The following is a 10,075-nucleotide window of genomic DNA, read 5'->3' as shown; positions in this document are numbered from 1 at the left end:
GTGCACGCAGTCACTAGTGACAACACACCACCCATGACAGCACTCAAGCAATTCACAGTGACAAGTCAAAGCGAGGAGGCGACACTGGTTCACAGGGAAAGCTGCAGTCACACAGTGAACAATGTAAATCAGGCCGTCTGACAAATGCCACAGCAAAACATGATAAATGCAAACCTCATTTACATGTTGCAGGCACTGCAGCTGCTGCTTTAACTAAACCAATAAAATCCAGGGCACTTTCAAGGATTCCCTTCTTTGATTATAAACAAAATAAAAAGCAACATATGATAAAATGGAGCCACTGAAGGTCAAGCAAGACACACTGACTAGGCAAAATTTGAAGGACCAGAGGAAAATGTAAGGTGTATTATAAACACTTTAATGTCAATATATAAACCTTTAGCAAGAATATGCTTCATAATTGATTTGTACAAACAAGTCTTTTTTTAAATAAATAATGTAAATAATAGAGGCTATGTAGTGTTTACGTAGACAAGAGTATACGCTTTCAAAGCAAGATTACATTCAATATTCATAAGGCCATTAAGGTTAAAACATCATTTATGAAGAAAATGTCCCCAAAACTGTAGGTGACACTGTCGTCTTGATGGACTTTCAGCTTTTCCTGAAGAAGGGTAGGTACTGTTTGTGATGTATAGTTGGCTCAAAACCAGTCCTTTTATTTTAAACATGATTGATGTAGAAAGGCTAATGCTTAGAAATAATTGCTCAGACTCAAGACCGAGACCAAGCCTAAGCCTAAACTAAAAAGTGTTTCCACTGGCACACCAATTCACTCGAAAACTAGGCTTCATTCTGCCATCTAAAGGGCCACATGAGGCCCAGGATAAGGCTCTCCCCCACACCAGAAGTCGTCCGGCTGGGGGATTTCCAACAGCCAAGTCTCTTCTTTGCTGTTTTGCCCAGCCTCCCCCCCAACAGCGTGTATGACCCTGTAGTAGTGGCAGTCCCTCCCCTCGTCCGGGTCATACGGGGGTGCCAGGATGTCGAGGAAGGCGGCTGGTCCCTCTACAGCTTCGATCTGATGCAGGTTGTCCCTCAGAGGGGTCAGCAAACACGGGCCACTGTGCTCCGTGAACTCGCCGGTGGATCTGAGCACAGAGAGCCATACGGGGGCTTGCTGGGAGGACATCTGGGACTGGGATGGGGACAGGGATTGTGGCGGGGAAGGCCCTCCTCCCCCAGCCTCAGAGGCATTTTGAGGTCTCTCCAGCTTATCGAAGCACCTGATCCGTACCTTTCCGTACAGCACCTTCAGCATGCCGTTCATGCCCGGGTGGTCGTGCAGCGGGATGGAGGCGCCCCTCCTCAGCAGGAAAACGCCCATGCTGAAAGCGTCCGTCTCGCAGATGTGCATATAGGTGACCGGCGCGCTGGAACCGGGGCCGGAGCCCGAGCTAGAGCTCCTCTTGGGCGGCGAGATGTTCAGGTCTGCGGCCCTGAGCTCACTGAGTAGCGCGGACAGTTCGGAGCGCTGAGCCGCGAAGGCTTTACTGTCCGCGGGCGAGCAGTTTTTAAAGGTCGCGTCAGCCTTGTTAGCTATCCGCTGGATCAGCGAGGACTTACCGTCCCGTGGCATTTTGGCTTTCCTCGCTTTGTTGTGTAAAAAACGTTACGGCTGTTACGGGTTCTTTTTCTTCTTCTTCAGCTAAAAACACAAAAAACAAGTCGCTAATAGTCCCGCTATTTCCCGAGGCACCCCAAAACCACAGCAATCACAGTAGACGCTCGTTGAACGTTATCTATGACTTAAAGTATCCCATAATGTGTATTCTTATTGCTTTTATTTGTGGTGGTTAAGTCCCGCACACTTCTCTCCTCCACCGCCCCATTCATGTCTATCTGATCTACACGTCCGCAGCTACGGCGCCTGCGTAAACAAAGCGAGGCACCGTGGGAGTTGTAGTTTATTTACAGTTCAACGCTGCAGTTGAAAATGTGCCCAGACCCTCACAATAACTTATTTACTAGAATATACTTCGTCGCGTACATAACTGACTTCACGTAATGTGAAAGGATAACAAAATATGTCTCTGAATTGAGTGTACTTATAAACGCACACTGTGATCGCACTACAATACCCAGAAATCCCACTTGCATCCTCAATCTGTAGTGAGTAGGGGGGTCCGTTGGGCCATTCAACCCTGTCCCTTCCCCCCACAGCCTCTTTGGACCTCAACATCATGTTTTCTCTCTCTCTCTCTTCCCCAGCCTCTCATAAATTATAATTAAGAGAGATATATGTACTGCTTCCGTTAAGTAAACTTTTTAAAAGTAAAAATCCTAAGACTCACTTAAACACTCTTGGACACCTTGTGTAATAATTATGATCAAAGTAATGAAATTGATTAGGTCCAAATACAAAACTGTATATGATACACTATGTGCCTTGTGTTGTATATGGTTCTACATAGAATCTTTTTGAAAGTAGTGCTATATAGAACAAAATATATTTTTACAAGCCTGACATCGCAGCAATAGCAGAACCCATTGTTGTTGCTATAGAGAGCCGTTTTCAAAAAGGTTCTATATGGAACCACATGTAACACATTCTCCACCAATCTGAAGAACAATTTCACCATGCAAAGCATGAAAGGTTCTGTACAGAACTCAAATAGAGCCATTCCCTTAACTGAGGAACCCTTCAAGAACCATTTTTTAAACATGTAGGTTTCAATCCAACTACAAACAATATATAAACCTCAGCAGTGCCTTTATCCCCTTTAGCTATCTATGCATCTGTGCTAGGAATACTGTTTGTTTAGTGAGCACTGAAGTACACAGAGTTTAAGATGCATGAAGCCCATGTCACATTTGATCTCATTAAGCAAAGCCGGTGGTGAACAGTCATTTTGGGGGGAGAGAGAGGGAGAGAGGTGAGGAAGTGTGGCTGGGCAGAGCCACACTCAGTGAAGTGTACCTTCGCATGGCGCCACAAAAGACCATCCTCTTGAGAAATAATGAGGGCTGCTCATTTATTCTGAATGCAGGCACTTGCAAATACCACTTCCGGCAGTGGTAATTCAATTAGACCCCCACTCTTAGCAGCCGGGTTATGGAAATCAGCTATGATGACACATGCAAGACATCTTTTCACCACAGCTGTCTTAAAGGCAGACTTTTGGTCTGAGGTGAAAGAGAACGACATGGAATAGCCTCTGTGATGTCTTTGTTTTACAGACATACAGAAAAGTGGAACATGGCACATATTTCATGCAAAATTTCCATGAATAAAGCTTCCTCAGGTCCAAATCAACTCTTGCTTGTACCCTTGAGCTAAAATTAAATACCTGTCATTTATTTATTTTCCAGTCAAAACAGCAATTATGTATGCTTTTTTATTTTTCAGAATCAAGAAAAAAGCTGAAAATATATTGTGGCTGTTAAGAAAAAACTTTCATGATGAACAGATCAAAAGAAGTGGTCCAAATAACTTTAAAAAATCTTGTAACATTAACTTTCATTACATTATGAATGTTTTTTCCATCTCCTGTGAAGTTACCATTTTTGAGATACAAGGTTTTGCTCTGACAGTGACAATATATTTTGCAAAAAGTTACACAGAAGCCTAAATAATCCAGTACTTAGTGTGCCCAACCATTGCCTTTATTACTATTCTGCCTCTTTTGTTTGTTTGTTTTTTTTGTTGTCCTTTTACTTTTCTCATTAAGAGCTTCTTGACAGCTACACATCCTTCCAGTTCCATAGCATTGCGTTGTCTTCTCACTGTGGAAAGATGGTCAAAAAAACCTGTTTTTTTAATCTGAAGCAAGAGTGGAGCTTGATTTTTCCCTTAAATGTGTAAGCTTTAAGTGCTGTTTGTCTGAAGGGAACAGTTTGGTGGTTTTACCAGGTCTTGCACAGTCCCATTTTCTTCTTTTAATAATTTTTTGTACTCCAGTTTTGGAAACTCCTGTTTTTTCCTTTGACTTTCCCCTTCCTTATATATAATTTTTCTAAGCTCCTTATATCTACACCCGTTGTCCATTTTATCAGCTCCACTTACCATATAGGTGCACTTTGTAGTTCTACAATTACAGACTGTAGTCCATCTGTTTCTCTGAATATTTTGTTAGCCCTCTTCACCCTGTTCTTCGATGATCAGGACCCCCACTAACACACCACCATGTCAGTGTCACTGCAGTGCTGAGAATGACCCACCACCCAAATAGTACCTGCTCTGTGGTGGTCCTGTGGGGGTCCTGATCATTGAAGAACAGGGGCTAACAAAATATGTAGAGAAACAAATGGACTATAGTCTGTAACTGTAGAACTACAAAGTGCACCTGACAATGAATCTAGAGGTGGTTTTAATGTTATCACTGATCAGAGTATATAGACATAGTATTACAATATTTTCATTTTCATAGGGTCTCATAACTGAATAGCATATCATATCATTATGTAGACAAAAAGCATGTTGTAGATGTAGGCTATGTACACTACGTTTCTCCTACAGATCCCCCATTGTTATCAGAGACACATCTGAGACTAGTGTGTATCCATTAGTTGACAATAAGCAAGTTTTCCAAGCCAGATGCAATCACTCACAGTGGCGAAAGTCCAGGGCAGATAAAGGCAACATTATTCTCCGATGTTTAAAATGTGCATGACTTACATAGCACAGGAGTCAGATAGACTGGAGTTCATACTTCTTGGAGAATTCCAGCCAACAGCCCTGAATGAGCGAAGTGATTCTTTGCCTCAAAGCCATCTCCATAGAGGACAAAAAAAAAATGTGCTCACGTCCTGTAAAGAACGTTCTCATTGTTGAGCTCAATCTGGTGTCTGTTCTGTTATGATTGTTAGTTTATGCATACTTCTTTCCATACCATCTATTTCCCCCCTACTAAACAAATGACTCCAGCACTGAATCTTTCAGGACGCTAAAAGAAAATGCCTCCAGTTTCTATGGATTATAAAAATTCATGAGCTGGAGTAAATGTCTGCATTGCTAAAAGGAAAAAGCCAATGAAAATATTTGTTCTTTACAGAGTGGGCGCTGTCTGATTTCTATACATTGTGAATAAGTGCTTGTTCTGAATGCACTACACACGTACATTTTTCGTCATTGGTTTAGCTTCTAAAATTCGAGCCCCGCAATGGAGAGGCCCCATTTATGCCACAAATGGATATTCACATAATGAGGCCACAGCAAGTTATGCGACACCTTTCACAAGCGTGAAAGCATTTCAGTGCGTGAAAGGTGCTCACAGTATTCCAGTAGGATCTCACAGGTTGGCTATTGCAAAATTATGCTTTATATCTACATTTCAAGCTAATAATGATTTACTTGAAAAACTGCCTAATGCAGTAAAAAAAGCAACTGCACTGTTTTTATTGGCTCCCTACACTCATATCACAGTACCAAAGAATTCTGGGTCACTAACTGCTCACTGCTGTCTGTGGGTCAAAGGCCAATAGCAGATAATGCCGAAAACAGACACGAAGAGTGTGCTAACCCCTAAACACAAAAACGCATCCCCAGCAGATGTAATGCTGGATGATGTTTCTGCTAAGTTTAAAAGAGCCATTAAAAAGAGCTATTTAAGAGCTGACTGTTATTCTATCTGTCCTGTATGTTACACAGGCTAAACTGTAAAAGTGTTAAATAAAAATTAAAAGTAAAAAAAAAAAATTTATTGACTGGTCTGTCCATTTATCTTTGAAGACTTGAAGATTAGGCTGAACTGCACTTTCATTCATATTTCATGCTGCTTTATTTATCTCCCCCTTCATTAAATGCACGCTTAAGTGACATGGCCAGCTAAACCGATGATGAAAAATGTACGTATGTAGTGCATTCAGAACAAGCACTTATTCACAATGTATAGAAATCAGACAGCGCCCACTCTGTAAAGAACAAATATTTTGTATTGGCTTTTTCCTTCTAGCAATGCAGACATTTACTCCAGCTCATGAATTACAGATTGTGAGCAAAAAAAAGACCTTGAGATTTCATACAGTATTCTTAACATATTGATAAGTACTTTGAAGATGTCTGATAAAAAATATAAAAGTATGAATTGTTGGCTGGTTTTTTAATATTGTATATGGCAGCTAGTGCAGTAGCTAGCTAGTTTCATAATCTTGAACACTTTTTTTTGCCTTGGAGGAAATGAATTACATTGTTTAGAATGGACAGCTAATTAGCAAGTTAGTCTTAGAAATGTTATTGTTTAGCTTGCTAGTTATAATATTTTACAAATGGTAACTAGTACTGTTAACTAGCTAAAGTTTCATAACCTTAAACAACTTTTTTTGCCTTTGAGGAAATAAAGTAGGCCTATATGCTAGGAATAACCAGCCTCCTTTTTTAGCAAGCTAATCCTAGATATATTGTTAGCTTGCTAGCTATCTAACATTCTGTGTATGGTAGGTAGTACAGTTAGCTAGCTAAAATTTCATAACCTTAAACACTCTTTTACCTTTGAGGAAATAAAGTATATGTTAGGAATAACCAGCCTGATATTTAATGAGCTAATCCTAGATATGTTGTTATTAGGTTGCTAGTTATCTATATTCTTTATATTTTAGCTAGTACAGCTATAGTTTCATAAGATTAAATTTTTTTTTAGCCTTTGCGGCATTTGAAATGCAGTAAATTGTGTGGATTCACCAGCTAGCTAAATAGCAAGCGAATGCTAGAAAGTTATGTAATACATAAGTCTAGTTATGTTATGTTCTGCAAAGCTTGTGCTGTAGCTAGAAACTGTTTCAAAGTCTTAAATTTTTTTTTATCATTATTTTGTTACCTCTGCATATCATTTACATTTAGGCTTTAAGTTTGTTTTCATAACAAAGCTATTAAAAAACGGATTAATCTGTCTAACTTGCTGAACCAGTGAGAAATCTCTGAAAAATCTTTTAAAATATTTCTTTTAAAGGTGCTATAGAACCACAAGACTACATTTAAGAACCCTTTTGAGGAGTCCTTTGTGGAGGCAAAAGTTGTTCTTTTTGCTGCTAACTAAAAACAGTTCTTTAAAGAATGATCCTGTTAAAGGTTCTTTAAAGAACCAAAAGTGGTGGCATCACAGAAAAACACCCTCTTTTGTAAAACTGTATTTGACAGTCATCATCTTCTGCTTAAGTTGTCTGTCTAACTTTAAAATGCTGATTTATGAAATAGCCCCATTGGTACAAACAAAATTAATTCACTGAATATTCTTTAGAGTAACATTTCATGTGTGCCTGGCTTTAAGCACAAATCTAGGATGGATGATCAGATGCCTTTAGGAATCGTCATTGGCTCTAATTGCCCAGCATTAAAAATAAAAAGGGGACAGAGTGTCATGCTCTTGTTCAAGCTGCTGCCTATGTTTCAGAGCAGACTGAAAGCTCTGGCGATCAGGTGGGAGAAACAGCTGCCTGTTGCGGCTGCTGACGCATACACCCGGGATGAAGTTGTTGAAGGAGGCCGTGGGCTTTGAGCAACAGGTCCTGACAAGAGCAGTAAGATCCTATCTATCACAGAGAGAGGGTCTCACCGTCTTTCATGCTTGGCCTCTGAACCGGAACAGGCTTTACACACGCTCCTGAATTAGGAAAGATGAGGGCTGATGTTCTGCCACCCAAGGAAGGTGTAATAGCTGTTTTTCTTATCACTTTGTAGATAACAGATCTGACAGGCGCACTCTGAGAGGGATGAGTCTTGGTCAAAGCCTTGCCCCCCAGAGTCAATAAGGACCATTTATTCTTTGATGAATACAGACACGCTATAGAATCAAACCGTAGAGCAGAAAAGCAGTAGTAATGCTGTGGTTACAGCTGAGAGAAACAGCGATTTGAGGAATGTTTATGGTGTACACTTTAACATTAATGATTGAGGACGAAACGATGAATCTGAGGTAAAAGTGGCCTTTATTAAGGATTATTAAGGATATTTTTTGGATGTTTTTCAGAATATGGCAATTTGGAATTACAGCTATTGCAGGGCATTCATTTTACATGAACATAAACATTACACTCTGAAATACAAAAGGTGCCACAAAGGGTTCTTTGAGCAAAGCCATAGAAGAAGCATTTTTTGTTCTTTAAAGAACCATGTAAAGGTTCTAAACCAATTTGTGTTCTTTCTAGAACCTTTACAATATGGGGAGGTTCTTTGAACTTCACACTCATTCACAAAAATGGTTTTCCAAAGAACCACCCATTTAAAGGTTTCTTAAGGAACCAAAGGTAGTTTTCTTATTGCACTGCACAAAGAACCCTTTTGGCACCTTTGTTGTAAGAGTGTAGGATAAAATAATGGGAGAAAATGAAATCACTTGAATAAAATAGCATAAGTCATATGTTTTAAGTTAAACCTAGGCTCTCTTACCATTAGTGGGTATTTGCCTGTCTTTCTCTCACCATTTCAGGGACATTGAGGACAGTGGGCTTGGAGATGGAGAGCATGAGTCCTCTCCATGACAGAAAACAATTCTTCATTTGTGAATGACTGAATGCATGTACACTACCACTGAAAAAGATTGGAATCACTGTTTTCATGAATATAAAAGCAGTTTGTTGAAAATTAGTAAATGAAGTTGGAGGGAGCCATCATGAAATTACCATTTAATAGAAGATCCACCAACCTCTTAAACTCTAAGGACACATTGAGAGGTCCACACTTTAGTTCCTCGTGTTCATTACTATATACCTTACACAGTAATTTCACAGTGGTTACTGGAATAATTTACTGGATAATAAGCTGTAAGATTAATAGTTGAAGTAAATTTTGAGTTTAATGTGTTAAATGTGCCACTCTCTCAGCACTATCTGAAGTTTCTGTATTTGGATGCTACTGTAAAAGGTGTTTGGTAGATCAGAGTAGAACCTGAAATATTAGTCTGAACACAGCAATTCCCAAAATGTTGAATTTGGTTGAATTCGGACATTGTTTCTCGAATATTTTTCGGGTTCTGGCTGGGTTAAAATTTTACGTTCAGATTTCTCACAGCCCATCTCCAACTTTTAAAAGATTTTGGCCTACAAGTATCACTGTTTCAGTCTTTTGCCATTCTTTGTCCTTACTTTCATTACCTAAAATGTTTAATCTGGTGTGCTGGAGTCACTCATGTTGTTGACAGCCAGGCCCATCAAAGTCCACAAGGCCTACATGAGAACAATGATTTGTGGAAAGGGTAACTTTTTGGGATTTTTGTTTCAAGACATTTGATGAAAAATAAATTGAAGTATAATTTGAATATAATGTATTTTTGGATAGTTATGCTAATTAGCTACAGTAAGGTAACCTAATAGGTAATGTCATTAGAGATGTGAAGGGTTATTTGATCAGAATATTAGATGTTGGTTTTGGGACAAACATTTGTTAGTCAAGTTCGAACTGAATTTTGTCAGGATTCACTTGGGTTTGGGCAGAATTTTGTCTGGCTAGAGTCAGATTTGAACAGAATTTTACTGAGCTACAGTCTGGTTCAAACAGAATGTTGTCAGGCTACAGTTGGGTTTCAACAGATCTTGTCAAGCTATTGTTGGGTTCAAACTAAATTTTATCAGACACGGTCAGGTTTAAATAGATTTTGTTAAGCTACTGTCAGGTTTTAACTGAATTTTGTCAGGCTACAGTCAGGTTTGAACAGAATTTTATGAGGCCACAATCAGAACAGAATTTTGTCAGGCTACAGTTATATTTGAACAGAATTTTGTTGGGCTACAGTTATATTTCAACAGAATTTTGTTGGGCTACAGTTGGATTTGAACAGAATTTTGTTGGGCTACAGTCAAGGTTACCACAAAATTTTGGTTGGGTTGGACTTGGGCCGAACATTCTTGAGCTATAACTGGGTTCAGATATAACTGGGTTATATAACTCAGTTCAAATTAGGTCTGATCAAAGCTGATGTTTGGAGGCTTAACTGGGCCTGAAGACTAGAGTCACTTACAATGTACGTCCCTGTCAGGCCTAAGGGGCTCCCCATTGCTATGCTAATTTCCCCCCTTGTCAGCGGAAGCTGGCCCTGTCAAGGTGGACCGACATGGAGGGAGGGGCCAGTGGGCAGGAAGGAGCCACATCCCCACTACAGGGGGCTTTCAAGCTTTGTGAAGA

General features: G+C 39.7%; 1 protein-coding gene across 1 annotated transcript; it reads right to left on the bottom strand.

The window, feature by feature from the left end:
• Window positions 1-358: 358 nt before the first annotated feature.
• adoa (2-aminoethanethiol (cysteamine) dioxygenase a) lies at window positions 359-1,864 on the bottom strand. The gene has a single exon (XM_036572257.1). It carries the CDS (start codon window positions 1,598-1,600, stop codon window positions 824-826), a length of 777 nt encoding a protein of 258 aa, XP_036428150.1. The 5' UTR covers window positions 1,601-1,864; the 3' UTR covers window positions 359-823.
• Between the last annotated feature and the right edge of the window lie 8,211 nt (window positions 1,865-10,075).

This window comes from Colossoma macropomum, unplaced genomic scaffold, assembly GCF_904425465.1.
Source record: "Colossoma macropomum unplaced genomic scaffold, Colossoma_macropomum, whole genome shotgun sequence".
Lineage (NCBI taxonomy): Eukaryota > Metazoa > Chordata > Actinopteri > Characiformes > Serrasalmidae > Colossoma > Colossoma macropomum.
Note: the sequence above shows the minus strand (reverse complement) of the source record. Positions and strands in the feature narration are given on the sequence as shown.